General features: G+C 53.7%; 4 protein-coding genes across 4 annotated transcripts; 3 read left to right on the forward strand and 1 right to left on the reverse strand.

Moving 5' to 3' along the window:
- Positions 1-4,236: 4,236 nt before the first annotated feature.
- On the forward strand, positions 4,237-4,638 carry P152DRAFT_457228 (uncharacterized protein; the record flags this gene model as incomplete). Its single annotated transcript, XM_033679185.1, has 1 exon — positions 4,237-4,638. A coding segment is annotated over one exon (272 nt), but the record flags the coding sequence as incomplete, so codon positions are not given.
- A 396-nt stretch (positions 4,639-5,034) lies between these two features.
- On the forward strand, positions 5,035-6,078 carry P152DRAFT_457229 (uncharacterized protein). Its single transcript, XM_033679186.1, has 3 exons — positions 5,035-5,301; positions 5,365-5,433; positions 5,525-6,078. The coding sequence occupies exons 1-3, from the start codon at positions 5,256-5,258 to the stop codon at positions 5,689-5,691; spliced, it is 282 nt and encodes a 93-aa protein (XP_033535490.1). The 5' UTR covers positions 5,035-5,255; the 3' UTR covers positions 5,692-6,078.
- A 694-nt stretch (positions 6,079-6,772) lies between these two features.
- On the forward strand, positions 6,773-8,553 carry P152DRAFT_457231 (NAD(P)-binding protein). Its single transcript, XM_033679187.1, has 6 exons — positions 6,773-6,976; positions 7,040-7,199; positions 7,250-7,403; positions 7,465-7,484; positions 7,566-8,319; positions 8,378-8,553. Exons 2-6 carry the CDS (start codon positions 7,172-7,174, stop codon positions 8,406-8,408), a joined length of 987 nt encoding a protein of 328 aa, XP_033535491.1. The 5' UTR covers positions 6,773-6,976; positions 7,040-7,171; the 3' UTR covers positions 8,409-8,553.
- Positions 8,554-8,713: 160 nt separating this feature from the next.
- Positions 8,714-10,823, reverse strand: P152DRAFT_294870 (uncharacterized protein). Its single transcript, XM_033675038.1, has 2 exons — positions 9,842-10,823; positions 8,714-9,789 (listed from the first exon to the last, which is right to left on the reverse strand). Exons 1-2 carry the CDS (start codon positions 10,632-10,634, stop codon positions 9,059-9,061), a joined length of 1,524 nt encoding a protein of 507 aa, XP_033535492.1. The 5' UTR covers positions 10,635-10,823; the 3' UTR covers positions 8,714-9,058.
- Positions 10,824-15,564: the final 4,741 nt, after the last annotated feature.

Raw genomic sequence — 15,564 nt, forward strand, 5'->3', positions numbered from 1 at the left:
CCAAAACTCCTCTCGTCCAACAAGGCAAGAAACGAAACCATGCCGGCGCCATCCTCCCCTCGTCGACCCCCAATAAGACCCCTCACTCCGAAAGCCTCGCGAAATTCTTCCCTGCCCCCGCGAACGGGTCCAATGTGGACTTCACCTTGTCCCAAGCGTTCGCCGGCACGCAAGCCATGTCGTCCCCATTTGCCGCCAAGGCCATCCGCAGCGATCCCATCGACCAACGTCCGAGCCCCCTGTTTCTCCAGGCCGAGCCCCCGAGTTCGACGCCGGTTCGTCCGCGTGGAGAGCCGTTGGATCACTATACAAGCATGGAGGAGAGTCAGAAGACCCGGGAGCGGATACGACGAGAAATGGAGGAGCGGGGACGACCGACGTACCAGGACGAGGATGAGGAGTACCTCCGGAGCGATTCGCCCTCGGAGTTTGATAAAAGGAGGAAGCTCTCGGTCACCAAACCCTTCACTCGAGGTGCGGGGGGCTCACGGCAATTGAGGTTGAAGTCGCTCAATTTATCGAGCGAGCTCGTCACGCCTGTCAGACCTCCTATCCGGAAAGCACTGCCTGTGGGAAGCAGCAGTGTCCAGCAATTATCGGCCGCGCCAAGCGTATTCAAGCGAGGTCGCAGCCTTGGGGCACTGCAAGACATTGGCGAAGAAGACGACGAGGCAGAGGCGGTGGATGACACTCCGCGAATCGCGGACGACGTGCAGGTTCCGATGACCAGCTCTCGCAATGATGCCCGGATCGGGGTTCAGAGCTCTCCAACCAATCGTCGCAGAGGAGGGCGGAGTCTGATTCTCGAACCTCGTTCATCCGATCCTAAAGGAGATACCCAGAGGTCAGGACTTTTGGTGCAAGAACCTCAAGTTGTTCCCAACTCCCAGCCGGAACTCCCGCAGGAGGAGGATGCGATCATGGAAGAGGAAGAGGGAAGTCAGATTGCGGACGAGCCGGAAACGACTCCACGAAGCCAGGAGGAGGAAGCACCAATTGACGGGACACGCCAGGTGGTTACAAGCTCGCTCAAGCCGCCGCCTATGCAGGTCACATCGTCAATGGCACCGCCACCAGAGACCTCACAGGTCGGTAATCCACAACCGGACGAGCCAATTCCTCTGTCACAGGTTCCAAGCAGTCCTCCGACCAAGTCTCTTCCCGCGATTCAGTTATCACAACCAAGAGAGTCCCAGATCGACAATGCTATCCTCATTTCTAGCGGATCGAGCGACCTGCCGTCTTCCGACGATGAGGACGAGCAGCCGAAGAAAGGCGCGCAAAACGATGCAAGTCGAATGGCTACTAAGGCACGACCACGCGCCCTCACCTCTAAGAACTCGAACGCCGTCTCCGTGTCCAATACGAATAGCCTCTCAAACCAGCAATACCACACCGCTCCCACCCAACTCACCTCCAGCTCCACTCGCTCCCACCCCTCCAAATCCAGCCTCAGCACCGCCCCACCAACCTCCAACAGCCAGCGCGTAACAACGCCCGTCCACTCCACGACCGACCCGGACGATCCTAGCGGCTCGCAGAAAGAAAATCAACTGGGTGTCCCTGTGCCATCCGCGGTCCGCCGTCTGTCGGCCATCGCCGCCGACCCCAGCCCGAAGAGGTCGATCGCCAGCCAGGATCTGGAGATCGACCTGTTCAATGACGATGATCGCGAGCTGATGCGGCTGATGGGCGACGAGTCGGTGCCTGCGGTTGCGCCGAGGCAGGACAGCGCGAAAGGCATCGCGAAGGGGGGCGGGAAGAAGAAGAAGATTGTTCAACAGGAGGATGTGGATGGTGCAGGCCAAGATGTCGCGACCACGGGGAATTTGCGAAAACGGCGGAAAGTGGGATTTGGCTCGCCGGAAAAGCCCACTCCGTCTTCAGATGAGGCGATGCGAGTGTCTCCTATTGCGGATGCTCAGAGGGAAGGAAATGCGGATGACGGGGTTCCGGTCGGAGCCACATGCAACGAGGCTAGGGCATCGACACCTATACGAGAGATAGCGACACTTACAAAGACGACGCCCAAGGCAGCCGCAGCGGAGGAACCAGAGTGGACGTCTTCGAAGAAGCCACGCCTCGTCTCCTATGCCGGGAGGAGGCGATTGACCCCGATATCCAAGCCCAAGAAGCCGGCTATTCTCCCGGCAGATGCCAGCGCAAGCGAAGAGGACCCCGAGGATCGAATTGAAATCCGACCGAGTGAAGAGATGGATATCTACTCGATCCAGAGTAGTCCTGAGTCGTCACTTCGGACAAGCAGGGTATCTGCACTCAAGGTTAAAAAGGTGGTGTCGAAACCTGGGAAGAAGAAGGCTGGGAAAGCGGTCGACAAGTTGAAGAAGAACAAAGTGGTGAGAAGTATGAAGCAAATGTCAGCTGGAAAGAAAGTTCCAGCCCAGGAACTGGATGGGGACGTTGCGATGCAAGAGCCTGTCGATGAGGTAAACGATACCGAGGAGCGAACCGGAGTTGAGAGCGGCATTGCAAAGGATACTGGAAAGAAGACGAAGGCTAGGAAAGCAGTCGACAAGGTGAAGCAGAACAAAGCGGTAAAAAACACAAAGCGGAAGTCAGGAGAAAAGAAAGCTCCAGTCCATGAACCGGATGCGGATGTGGAAATGCAAGAGGCTGTCGATGAGATGGACGAGAACAAGGAACCAGTCCAAGGTCCGAACGGCATAATAGGGGGTATCGGCATGGAAGACGCTCTGTCATTGGCTCTCACCGACCCTGACGTAGAGAGGACGAGTACAGGAGATCCTTCCGAACGTCCTTCTACGTCCCTCCACGACGAGGAGACAGGGCAACTTACGGATGATGGTATGTCCAGGAGAGACCCCTCTACTCCATCTACGTCAGCCGAAGAGCACGAACAGGAGAATTCTAGCTCGGATCGGAAGCTCTTTAAGAATCGAGTATTCGCGTTGTTCAAAGGCCCGTACATGGCGTACTACCCAGCCACTTGCATCGAAGCGCACGGAGCGGACAGCGATGAACTTACCATTCGATTTGACGATGGTACGGTCGCCCGAGTTGAGTCACATCAAGTTCGACGCCTCGAGATCCAGAAAGGGGACATTGTCCGCGTCGATCTCCCGAAGATGACCAAGCAATTCGTTGTAGTCGATCTTCACGACCAAATTTCGGTGGAATTGGAGCGGAATGTTCTCCCTACTAATCCCGATCAAAACCAATATATGACGGACGTCAATGGGTTCCAGAAGGTCCAGCTGGTCCCGAAATCGATAGAACCGAGGAAAGGCGATACCAAGTCGAGAGGCAGTTCTCGCTCGACAGATAAGACCCCCCTCAGTGTTCCCATCAACAACATCTTCATCCACAAGATGTCCTGGCCGCTTCTTGACGACCGGACCTATGTCCACCTGCGCAATGTCGGATTTCCCAGTCAACCACCCCGATTACCTCTTGGAAGCTCAATCCTCAGCACCAATCGTTTCGCTTCCCCTGCACTCCCCGGAAGCACCTCCGGCTCCGTCACCCCGAACAATCGCAAGCGGGACCGTCTAGCCAGCACCACCAGCCTTCCAACACTCGTGAACGATCTTGTCCCCGCCCCGCCCCGCTATCCGAACGGCGTCTTCTCCAACATGGCATTCGCCGTCTCGCACGACGACGCCGAGAAAGCGCGACTCATCCACCTCATCGAACGCCACGGCGGCCGCATCCTCGACGAGAATTTCGAAGAACTCTTCGATGTGCCCTCCCCCGCGCACTTCCCTCCGCGCCCCAGCCAGCCCGGCGAGCCCGCCGACCCTGCCTCCAACTGCCTAACCATCCGCGCCTCGGCCGCTGGCCTTGGTTTCGTCGCCCTCATCGCCCACCAGTACTCCCGCCGTGTCAAATACATGCAGGCGCTCGCGCTGGGGCTGCCGTGTCTCTCCGGGCGGTGGATCCATGACTGCGCGGCGGGCGGGACGGTGGTGCCGTTTGCGCCGTATGTGCTCGCAGCGGGGAAGAGCGAGTGGCTCGGCGGGGTGGTGCGGAGCATGATGCTCGACCATCTCCACCAGCCCGCCCCGACCGGCTCCGTGAATCCGCGGCGATGGGACGACCCGGCGCCGATGATGCTAGCGGAGATGGTGGCGCAGCGGACGAGGCTGTTTGGGTCGCAACGCGTGCTGCTCGTCAAGGATGGGGGCGGGGGTGCGAGCGGGGGAGGGAGAGGCGCGAAGCGGAAGCCAGGGAGGGAGGGGCATTCGGACGTGACGCAGATGCCGTCGTTCCTGGCGTGGGCGATGGGCGCGGCGGGCGTGGGGGTGTGTAAGGAGGTGGAGTACGCGCGGAAGGCGATTGAAGCCGGTGGTTCGAATCCTGATGGGGAGGGGGTGGTGTGGGACTGGTTGTTTGTGGAGGACGCAAAAGGGCAGATGAAGAAGATGGTATTTCAGGGGCTGGAGAAGGGGAGGAAGAGGCCGGCGGTTGTGAGAAAGGAGTTCGCGGTGCAGAGTTTGATACTTGGGCAGCTGGCGATCGAGGACTGAGACCTTGTCAAGGAGCGCCTCTGGGATCGGGCGTTATGCAGCGCTACGAGCGGCTCGGGGGATTTGGGCGAACGATGGGGATGCCTACAATGACAAGTAGCTTTTATGGCGTGTCTAGGGTCAATGGAACCAATACATATATATGTCTGATTGTGCCTCGTTCTGTGTCTCCGTCGACCTTGGTCCTCTCCGCGATGGCTACATCCCATCCGAACATCTCACCAATTACGAATCACTGGATGAAAAGCAGTCAGATTAGCATTGGAAAAGAAAGTATTTACTAGGATTTCCTTGGTTGCAATATTTTCATGAGAGTTTACTCCCTACTTCATTAGAAGTTAGGGGCATATGATATGATGCTCAACGTGCACACACAGGACCGGTAGGGGCAGAGGTGTAGGGCAATAAGGCTGACATGCTCCTCTTTGGCCAGGCCTTTTAGGTCCTTGATGCACGTCATCATCAGGTGCGCGTTCAGAGTTCACACTTCTCACTTCACACTTCATAACTTATAGTCTGTCATAAACTAGCTAGTACTCGCATCAGTCATAGCAGCAGAGATAGAGAGCTTCAGCCACGTCCAGCTCACAGTAACCGAAGTCTCTTGCATCAGCGCACGAATCCACATATCTCCCCACTCACGCCACTCTTACGATCCAACCCGCAACGGCGACACACCTCACTCTCGATCAAGTTTGAACACTTTCCACAAACAAGTCAATGGAACGACCCGGCGAAGAAACCAACATGATCAGCGCCGTCCTTCTCATCATCATCACCCTCTTCCGTAAGTCTGCAATTGATGTTCGCTAGGAGACGGAGATTGGATAGTTGGCTAACGACGGAATAGTCCCACCTGTGGGCGTCTTCATCGTCACAGGATGCGGAATGGACCTCTTCATCAACATCGTGCTGACCTGCCTTGGGTACGTTTTCCATCCCGAAACCCAACCCCCTACACCATATTGCTCCCTGTCGAGGGAAGAAAAGGCTAACATGCTGCCTTGCGACCAACAGGTATTTCCCCGGCCACATACACGCGTACTATCTCGAATATGTCTACTACAAGCGACGCGAAGAGTCCTCGCGCGGATTCTATGATAATAACCGGGCGCCGGCGATCTACAGCGACCGAGTGCAGACGGGAGGGCGGGGATACGGGACGATTGCGGCGCCGACTTGAGGGTCGGTCACTCGCCATCAGTGGCATTCGGTTGAGATGCTGAAGGTTACGAAGGATGAGTATGGTTTACGAAATCAGTGGGGAATTCAGGTATTTGTAGATTAGGGATCGGTACTGATCTGTCAGTGGACGTGGAGTTCGGTCGGTGGGATTAGGGTTGGGTTCATGGAATAATGAGATATCTGATGGGTTCTATCGCTTCAATTGGTTAATGAAAACGCCATGAGGAGTCCCTGTTTGATCTGATGCTTCGTGTATGGATATTTCTAATTGTCGATTTCCATACATTCAGCTTTTCATGGATGACACTCAACCAGCTCACTCCCAAATCCCCATGGCCTCGGGCTGAGTCACCAACCAGTACCAAAACCGATGCTATTTGAACTAATATTTCAATGGGCCCAAGGGCCAAGCCCTCAATCAACAATGTGGCCGTCATTAAGATTCAATCCTAAGTGTCATATATCCTGCAGTAGTGAACTAGAGCCAAATCCTCCCCCTCTGGTTGTTGTTATGGTTGGGCGATGATGTAAACACTGAATGCACGTGACAACGCGCCAAGTGTTGCCAGGCTGGCTAATCGAGGCGTCGCGAGGGATGACTAAGCGCCTCGCCTGCCTCGACTCAATTACATACTAATCCGCCTCGCGAGGCCTGCGCGAACCATGGTTAAATATACCATCCGTAGTCCTGTATACTATATAGTGACCAATACCACGGTGGCTAAGGTCATTGAATCCTATAGAGTCTGGGTCAGATCCAGAAAATACGGACTACGACGATGAAAGATTGGTAGCATACGACTAAACGGGACTAGCAACACGTGATACTGCGAAATGCGATGCCTTGATCGAGGAACGAGGCGAGGCGAGGCGATGCGCTCAATAAGCGTCGCCTCGATTAGCCAGCCTGAGTGTTGCCTATAGTCGAATCACGTGATTTGAATTATATATGACTCCACCAATTATAACACTAAACTATATTCAGACTAGCCTCCATGGCCCATGCTCTTTCCTCCTATTTAAATATCTCCGCCCCCCATCTCTTCTCTCGTTCTTCTTCTTCTTCTTCATCCGAGTGCACGGGCATTACGCATAGCAGTGAAGATTCGTCTGAGCTTGCGTTTTTGCTAGTTGAAAACTACCTAGTTTGACCTCTCCAAGTGTGCCTTCGTGTCGCTTGGGAATTTTTGGCCTGTTTGAAACCCATCAACTTCTTTTCATTGTTGCGAATCCGCCTTGTGTGGGACTGCAGGGAAGAGAGTGGGATCACACTAGCTATTTCTGTATGTGTATACTCGTGGACTTAGATATATTCAATGAAGGACCGTTGGCTGAGACTTTTATATGCTTTGATACATCGCCTGCTTGTGTGACCTGTAGGATTGTCGTGACGTGGAGGAGGCCTTAATTGAGGTTAGAAGCTGCGGGGAGACGACCTCATCGGAGATTTCGCAAAACAACATCAACAAAAGATCAGGATGTCTCGAACAGCACTGGTCACTGGAGGTTCGTCCACTTTGATCGTCATGCCGTCACTCTGCTAAACATAGATGAAGCTTCCGGTCTCCTTGGTCGCGAGGTTTGCAAGGCGTTCGAGCGAGATGGCTGGAACGTTGTTGGGACGGCGCTCACTCGCGTCAACCCCCCATCAGTGATCAAGCTCGATATCCTGAACAGCGAAGAGATCGAGCAAGTGCTTGATGAAGTCAAGTACGTGTCTATTCCGCCTTGAATGATGGATCTCCACGTTGCTGACGCCTCCCTCCTCCAGACCTCACACCATCGTCCACTGTAAGCCACCCTACCCATCCATCACCACCCATCCATCACCCCATCCATCACCCTCAGAATCCCCCACTCACACCCCTCCAGGCGCCGCCAACCGCTTTCCCGACCTCTGCTCTGCCGACCCCTCCGCCGCCACCGCCCTCAACGTCACCTCCAGCGGCACCCTCGCCGCCCACGCCTTCGCCCGCGCCATCCTCCTCCTCTACATCAGCACCGACTATGTCTTCCCCGGGCCCCCCGGCGCCGCCCCCTACTTCCCCGACTCCACCCCCGACCCCCCGAACACCTACGGCGCTACAAAGCTGGCTGGGGAACGCGCCGTGTTGGCCGCGACGGGCGGTGCGGCGGACGGCAACGCGCCGAGGGGCGTGGTCCTCCGCGTACCGTTGCTGTACGGGCATACGGAGTCCGACGACCGCTCGAAAGACGGGGTGCACGCGCTGGTGGACGCGCTCTGGAAGTCGCAGGACCTCATTGATGCGCCGGCGGACGCGAAGATCAAGATGGACGACTACGCGCAGCGGCATCCAACGTGCACGGAGGACGTGGGGCGGGTGTGCGTGGAGCTCGCGCGAACCTACCTAGCAGACGACGCGGGAGCGAAGAAGTTGCCGCGGGTCGTGCAGTTTTCGGCGGAGGAGCGGATGACGAAGTGGGCGATGGTGGGGATGTTCGCGGAGATTTTGGGGTTAGAGACCGGGGGATTGGTAGCATGGGATCCGACAAAGGAGGAGGCAGAGGGGACGTCGACGAAGAGGCCGTATGATGTGAAGTTGGATACGGGGGCGCTGAGGGAGGTGGGGGTAGACGTGAGGTGTGTGGATTTTAGGGGATGGTGGTGAGTTTCGGTGTCTTTGCAACGTCGTGATAGGAGGATCGGCTAACATGGCGTCTAGGAGGAGAGAACTGCATGCTTTTAGGCATTAGCTCCATTCGTAACGAGCCATATCTAAAATGAATATCAGGAATGGATTGGGAACATTTCTTCGCTGGCTTGACTAGAGCTGTAGATCATGAGTACCATCGCGATAAGGCAAAGTGGACATTGCAACTCTGAACATCAATACAAATCAACCATGAGACAGCATATAAATTTAATCCTTTCAATGTTTGCTATATGAACACGGGGAGCATAATGACTACTTATCCAGCCTTGAGCGCAGCAAAGACCACACCCAAGGTTCGTCGAATCACTCCCGTAGGCGCTCTCGAAAGGTGGAAGTTCGAACTACCTTCAACGGCACGCAGTGACCGGACATGAGGTTCTACTAAACCGCCTGAACATGATGTAAATCCCCCATTCCCACACACACACACACACACACACACACACACACACACATATAATGAAACCGGCTCCGGGCATGCATCGTTCGAAATGACCGTCAAAGTGACCAGCGATGGCCAGGCATGAGGTTCCGACTAGAACTGCAGAGCTTGTAAATCTTCCATGTTATGAACCCGAATTGAATCGCAAAAAGTTTTCCACGTCCGTCGCCCAAGAACACCGTCGCTAGTGCAGGGGGTCACCGACCATCTCGAATCCGCTGTGTTGGATGTGCCGGGCGCGGAGGTGCTCAGATCGCATGGCGGTGAGCGTTTCGGTGGTGGTGTAGCATCCGGGCGATTCCCTTCTCCGCTTCCATGCGTTTCACGATGGGGTTGATGGTCTGGGTCTCGGTGACGGTGACATAGACCTCCTCGATCTCGACTTCGTAGACGGCGCCGGCGGAGGTAAAGGTGGTGGTCGCGACAATGTTGGCCCAGACCTTGGTGGAAGTGACCAGCGTGGTCGTGGTGGCCGGTGGTGGAGGAGGTGCGGGCTCGGACTCCGCATTGACAAGAGCCACATTGGACGGTTGCGCCTCGCCGCCTGCAGGAAGTACAGCAGCATTCGGAGTCAGAGTGGATGCGGGAATCATCTCCCCGGGGAGGGCTGCCTTGGCGATCGTGATGACGTCCCCGCCGTTATCAGTGATCACAAGTTCGCCGGGAGTGTATCCTAAGCTCAAGGTCTGGGGTGGTGCCGTGGTAGATGCAGGGGGTGCTGTGCTGCCAGGAGGAGGGGCATAGCCGGGACCATCGTAGATCTGGACATTTCCCGGCATTTGATTGCCGGGTCGGAGACAGTCTTCATCGCGAATCTCGGAGGGAAGATCGATCTTGCAGTTTTGCTCGGTCTCCTCGTCTTGGATGGTGAAGAGTGGGCAGGCTGACTGTTGACCGGAGGCATCCTTGCATTGGTCGATGGCACCTTGCAGGAAATCCGGTTCCCAACCACTGATAAGATCGCCGTGGAAACCGTTGCCTAAAAAAAAAGCGTTAAACACCAACAAAGCTATTTGACGAGTGCAACATACCAGTAGGATCACCGTTACCAATGACAAACCGGCCAGGGACACCATTGAAGGCGTTCGTGTTGAAGATGCTCTCGAACAGAATGGTGGGGATCCGGGTCTCGAACCCTTCCGGACATGTTCCGCCCTGGAGCAGACTGGAGAATGCAACATGAGACTGATCGGGGGATTCGGTGTCCTTGCCATTCCAGCAGGAGGGGAAGACGAGCTCCAGGCGAATGCCGTCCTTACAGTTTTCGTCCATGTAGTCCTTAGTAGGGAGGAAATGGCGGGAACCGAAGCGCTCCGCATCACGGTTGTAGTTCAAGCAATTGAAGCCTAGTGCCTTGCCTTCAAGTGATGACTGAGTCTGCTCTTCCGCAGTCCAGACTGATGTCTCGAGATCCGGGATTGGGCCGGTGAAGTTTCGTCGCCGCGTATCGCCAGAGATCATGCTAAATCCGCGAGGGAAAGCCTTGACGTTGTCGCCAATCTGAATGTAGTAGACCAGCATACCACCGACTTGTGGTACCATCTCGATAGTTCCATTGGAATGTTCGAAGTAAATAGGCGGGAACCAGTATGCCGACAAATCCTCCTTGACACTGCAAGACGTACACTCCGAAGCACGGAGATCATCGTAGCCACTTGAGAATCCGAAGTTGTTGCCCCCGTGGATGGCATGGGCATGAGACGCAGGCGTTCCTGGGTTAACTAGTGGGTCGATTCGGGCCACACCGCTGCGTCCATGGCATTCCAGTCGCCAGAACGCCGATACCGAGCCCGCGAGGGCGAACGAAAGCCAGGAGACCTTCATGATCGACAATCAATGGTAAGGGGTTGGTTCTCGGAAGAATAGATGTAATAAGACGAGGCGATGTCTGTAATGGATGGAATTGAAGATTGAACAGCACGGAAGAAGCGAGCGGCTGCTGATAATTTCGAAAAATGGTGAAGGTGAAGGTTATTTGTTGTGTGAAGAAGAAGAAGAGAAGAGTAAGTGAACGGGAGTGGTTCAGGCGGTGAGAGAGTGAGAGTTTCGTTGTCGGGGTGAAGGCCGTCCAAAGTGATGGTGGAAAAGTGATGGTGATGTTCCGCGACAACCGCAACAGTGTGTGAAGCTTTCTATCGTCCTTATCCCGGTATGATAGAGTCTTTCTATCTCCTTCTCTTTCTGTGCTGGCCGAGTCGACTCAATGATGAGGGATAGAGTGAATGACCGAGTGAATGATCTCCGTTTGATGTGGACTGGATTCGTTTCGGAGTTTCCGCCTTTTCCCTCTTCAGGCACCGATTTCTCACGGTGCTCCGAACGTAACTCTCCCGCTTTCGATCGATTCAACCAAGATCCTTTCCACAACACGCAAAGTCCGACTCCTCCTGAGGGTCGGTCGGATGCAATGCGACCTCGCAAGCGAATGAGCAAACGAATGGATGGACGTCGAGTCCGATGGATTTCGATTTCCTTTTCAGACGGTCGACGATCTGACGATATCGTGTTCCTGGGACGACGGAGCAAATGAATGACAGTGGTGGCTTGGGCAAGAAGCCAGGTAAATGAGCGACTGATCTTGCGGGGTTCAACGCAAGGGATGGGCGGAAAACGCGATGGAGGAAGGAAGAGAAATGGTCAACAGACGGGAATGAAGGAATCAGAACATCAGAAATTCAGAACATCACCGAAAGCCAAGGAATGCAAACAGCAAAGCAAACTAGCATTGCTGGTGAGGAAAAGAGAGGGAGATGATGATAGGGAATAAGGGAAAGCCAAGGTGGATCGTCGTTGTCTCCCGTGAGTCCCGTCTAGGCAAATACCAGTCTAGGCGAATAGGGTTGGCGGAAGGTTATGAGACAAACGGGGCCACCTGCAATTTACAGCTCCTCCACGCGATTACCAGAGCAGCAGGCAGGTCATTGCTTGGAAGTCGGGCATTGACCAACCCTCCCGAAATAGGCTCCTCCATATAATTTCACGGCATCCTTAGCCTGAGGACTATCAGACCTCATCTCACAAAGTCTCCATCACCAGTTTGCGAATCTCCCCGACCGATGCCATGACGGCGGTCGTCGCTACCGTTGGTTGTCCTACAACGAAACCTCCATGTCTCAGCTTCTGCACAGAGCCGAACCAGATCGTGCAAGTGCTGGAGCGAGAAGTCAGTTTCCGGTCGTGCAGCACAGGTACCGTATCGTGAGGTTATACATCGGAAGGGAAGAGAACGATGCTGGGATGCTTTCACGATGTCCCCTTCACCGGGCCAAAAAGGAATTCCAAGTACTAACTAGGTGAAAATCCATGAAAGATTTCCGGCGAGGAGACGGTGCCAATGCAGCAGGGCATGCCAGGGCGCGATACGGACCCTGCGCCATATTGCACCTTGCCCCTGCCCAGGATCAAGCATCGAACCTTCTCCGCAGCACGATTCCGAACCACCTCATCTCTTGCTCTTACGAAATTAGGGCAGCCAGGACAACAATCGTCGTTTCCAAGCACTGCGACGCTGCCGCTGATTGGCAGTATCGGAATTCGTATGGAGCCAAATGAGGTGGCCACGACGGCTGCCGCCCATTCCACCGCAGATTGGATATTAGCGTGGTAGTGCAGACGAGGCACGGAAACCACTGCAGGAACCGTGAAACAGAAGGATTAATTTGTACAACCATGACTCCACGAGAGAAAGCTAGGATCACCTAGCCGCTGGGGGATTCGGGAGACTTCAGAGTTCGTTGCAGAAACATTGCGTATCAGGCGCTATCAGCGTATGGAGTGACGAGAAGTTGAGACAGTCCGCCCCGAGCTGACGACACCATCGGATATTGCTTGTGAGTTGTGCACTTGTGCTGCTTCGCGAAGAAGCTCGTGCTACCTTTATTATCTGCTTTCTCCATCCAAGATTAAATGCCGATCAGCCGTTGGTTGGACAGGGAGAGCCCGAGGAGATCGTGGTTGACGATCATATTTTATCCATGGTGCTGGACAGACATCAACGTGCGCCTACTTTCTCCTCCACATTTTATCTATCTGATATATCTCCCTGTCCGTCAGTATCTGCTATAGTGCTATTATATGCATTTTCGGGGTCAATGCCAATGGACGTCATCGGTCATCCTGAAACATATCTTTCCCTTCAACCGGTATAGAAATGAGCGGTGTCTTTTCCTTCTTAATGATAGGGAAAAGATCGGGTACAGAGTCGCACCAGCGTCAATGAAGAACGATACACCGCTTCATTGATCTTAAAGGAGAAGTCTTGGATAATTTCCTTCGTTGTCATGATTGGTATGGCACCGTTCTGGTACTTGCGCTTTCGATAGGAAACATCTTTCGAGTGACACTGGGAACAAATCGGGTCAGTGTCTCGGTCCTGATGAAATCTTTGTTATCCCAGCTTCATTCTCCAGAAAATATGTCTGTGGCTGTAATACCTATTATGCTCCTTATACCTTGTTTATTCCGCTATACCTGAACACAGCCTGTTAATATCTCCAGTCTATCATTTTCTCTTGCCTTTACAAGTTCAGTTCTTAACCTGTTGCCTGCACTCAAAGAAGTTGCCCCACAATGTCCATGTTCTCGAAGACAGTGCTATACATAGTATGCAAGTCGCTTAGAATCATGCATTGAGATTTGGGAAGGTCATACGTTTGGCTAATGAAGGCGATTTTTATCCTAGAAATAGATGATCCACAAAGCCATTGTCTTGATAGCCTTATGCTCCGAATGTTAGTAGCTTGGAGCAAATATGATCCTCGCATGCGCACAGCGCTTAAACAGTCATGCTATGAGACAAGCAGCAGCAAGTCTGAGGCTTCGAATTCAGGTCTACGGCCTTGTATTCAGGTCGGTATAATGATAGTAATCGCTAACTTTCCGAGATCTAGGGTTCTTCCACCTACGTTAAAGTGTCTTCTCCCCAATGGCCGTCATCGCCAACTGCGCGACATCTAGGTTACAACCGGAGAATATTGCGAGGAGTGGGTTACTACGCCAAGACGCAATATCCTTAATTAACTATTCCCAGCAATATGGATTCTGAGCAGGTCATTTGTCTGGATACTTGATCAGAGAACATCACCGCTTACTTCTATATAGGGACCGAACATTCGCGTATTGATGGAACGACAGCGGGGTCATGAAAGTTCCGAAGCAGTCGAAGAGAGCTTGATCTCGACAACAGATGTGTACTCATCAAATGGAGCAGTCACCAGCATTTCCAGTGAGTTGGGGCTTGATCCTTCGGTCTTTGGATCGCCGAACCCTTCCATCCGTTCATTTTCTCATTCCTCCTAAAGCGGGAGCGCATTGCCTAGCCGTCCCTCGCAAGCCCGCACGGAAGGGCTCCTAACGACAGAACCGGACACTCCAACAGGGAACTTGGGTAGGGCGCTTTCCCGCTCTCATGCCTCACCAAGTCTAGCACTGTCAAATCTTCTGCCCGTGAACGGCACGCCGGACAGCAGAGGGCTGGAGGACTCGGTGGCTTACACGGTGCTATATACGGAAGATTCTAGCAGCAGGGATAGCGTGGTACGACTCTCGGCGGATCGGTTCGACGAGATTCAAGTCAAAAACTCGGACAATATCCTCGAGATCGAGAAGCAATGCTCGGTTGCTTCGCAGCCTTGCCAAAACTCACGCATCACACTAAGATCACCGATGACGTAATGTCGATCCATAGTCCGTATATATTGGGGATTCTCCCGGATCTCATCGGATATTATCCAAGCGAGGGCCTTTACAGCTCAAGCAATCCAATGCTGGGCCAATAGCGCGCCTTGCGGATCGAAAAACCCTACAGGATGTTCGGAATCGACGCTATCACACGGATGAAGGATGCTCGAGAGAAATATGAACAGATTGCTGAAGGCGGCGGGCTAGATCCTGAGACGATCGCTCAGTACGGCCTCACCGCCCAGCATTTGTTGATGCTTGAAAGAGTTCTGGACCATGCCAGAAGTACCAGGATCGCTGATGAGGAGAGAAGGTACGAAAGGAACCCTCCCGTTGCGACCTTCGACATGCTTTGGCTCCTCTTCCGGCCGGGTGACGTCGTCTATGCGAAGATTGGCGATGACTTTATCGCCTGTCGCGTTTATCTTCTCATTTGGGACCTCGAGAGAGACCCAAGCGAGCATAACGTTTCGATTAAACTCTGATATCTCGATTATGATGGTAAGGATTCGCTGTATGTCTTATTATACGTTCCTAGCCCTATTTAAAGCCAAGCGTATCAACCGTGTTTGGCATTCTGTTACGGTTTCGAAGCTTCATGACGAGAGGAAGATCCCCGATCTCGACATCTATCCGATGAAGTTCGCTGTGGACAATGAATTTGGGAAGCGGCTGGTCGAAAGAGGACGCAAGTATTTCCAGCTACTAGCACCTCATGCCCCACAAGCTGAGTACAACGGTTATGCATACCGACACCGAGGAAGGCAAGAGAAGTGCTTCGTGAGCAACCTCAAACTAACTGCAAACGATGAACTCCTTTTAACAGTATCATGGAAACACCATCGTTGACCCTGCATTCAACATTTATGAATATGGCCCTGATCGGGACGATGAAGAATGGGTCTCGAAGGACGATGTTTTGAACGATAAGTATTCGCGCCACAGTGATGTAAAGGGCTTCGCGGACATTGACCCAAAGTCGGGGGACTTGCATTTGGCGGATGACCATTACAGGCTCATGCCGAGGTGGATTCGAGTGTTCTTGCTCGGGACAAGGACTTGGTGTAAGCTGCAA

Source organism: Eremomyces bilateralis (genome assembly GCF_010015585.1).
Source record: "Eremomyces bilateralis CBS 781.70 unplaced genomic scaffold P152scaffold_6, whole genome shotgun sequence".
Classification (NCBI taxonomy): Eukaryota; Fungi; Ascomycota; class Dothideomycetes; order Eremomycetales; family Eremomycetaceae; genus Eremomyces; species Eremomyces bilateralis.

Coding starts and splice junctions, on each gene's coding strand:
- P152DRAFT_457229 (XM_033679186.1), top strand. CDS start 5,256: ATGATCAGCGCCGTCCTTCTCATCATCATCACCCTCTTCCGTAAGT. Junction 5,302..5,364: donor CATCACCCTCTTCCGTAAGT/CTGCAATTGATG, acceptor GAATAGTCCCAC/CTGTGGGCGTCTTCATCGTC. Junction 5,434..5,524: donor CATCGTGCTGACCTGCCTTG/GGTACGTTTTCC, acceptor TTGCGACCAACA/GGTATTTCCCCGGCCACATA.
- P152DRAFT_457231 (XM_033679187.1), top strand. CDS start 7,172: ATGTCTCGAACAGCACTGGTCACTGGAG. Junction 7,404..7,464: donor CAAGTGCTTGATGAAGTCAA/GTACGTGTCTAT, acceptor TCCCTCCTCCAG/ACCTCACACCATCGTCCACT. Junction 7,485..7,565: donor ACCTCACACCATCGTCCACT/GTAAGCCACCCT, acceptor ACACCCCTCCAG/GCGCCGCCAACCGCTTTCCC.
- P152DRAFT_294870 (XM_033675038.1), bottom strand. CDS start 10,634: ATGAAGGTCTCCTGGCTTTCGTTCGCCCTCGCGGGCTCGGTATCGGCG. Junction 9,790..9,841: donor TGGTAACGGTGATCCTACTG/GTATGTTGCACT, acceptor CTTTTTTTTTAG/GCAACGGTTTCCACGGCGAT.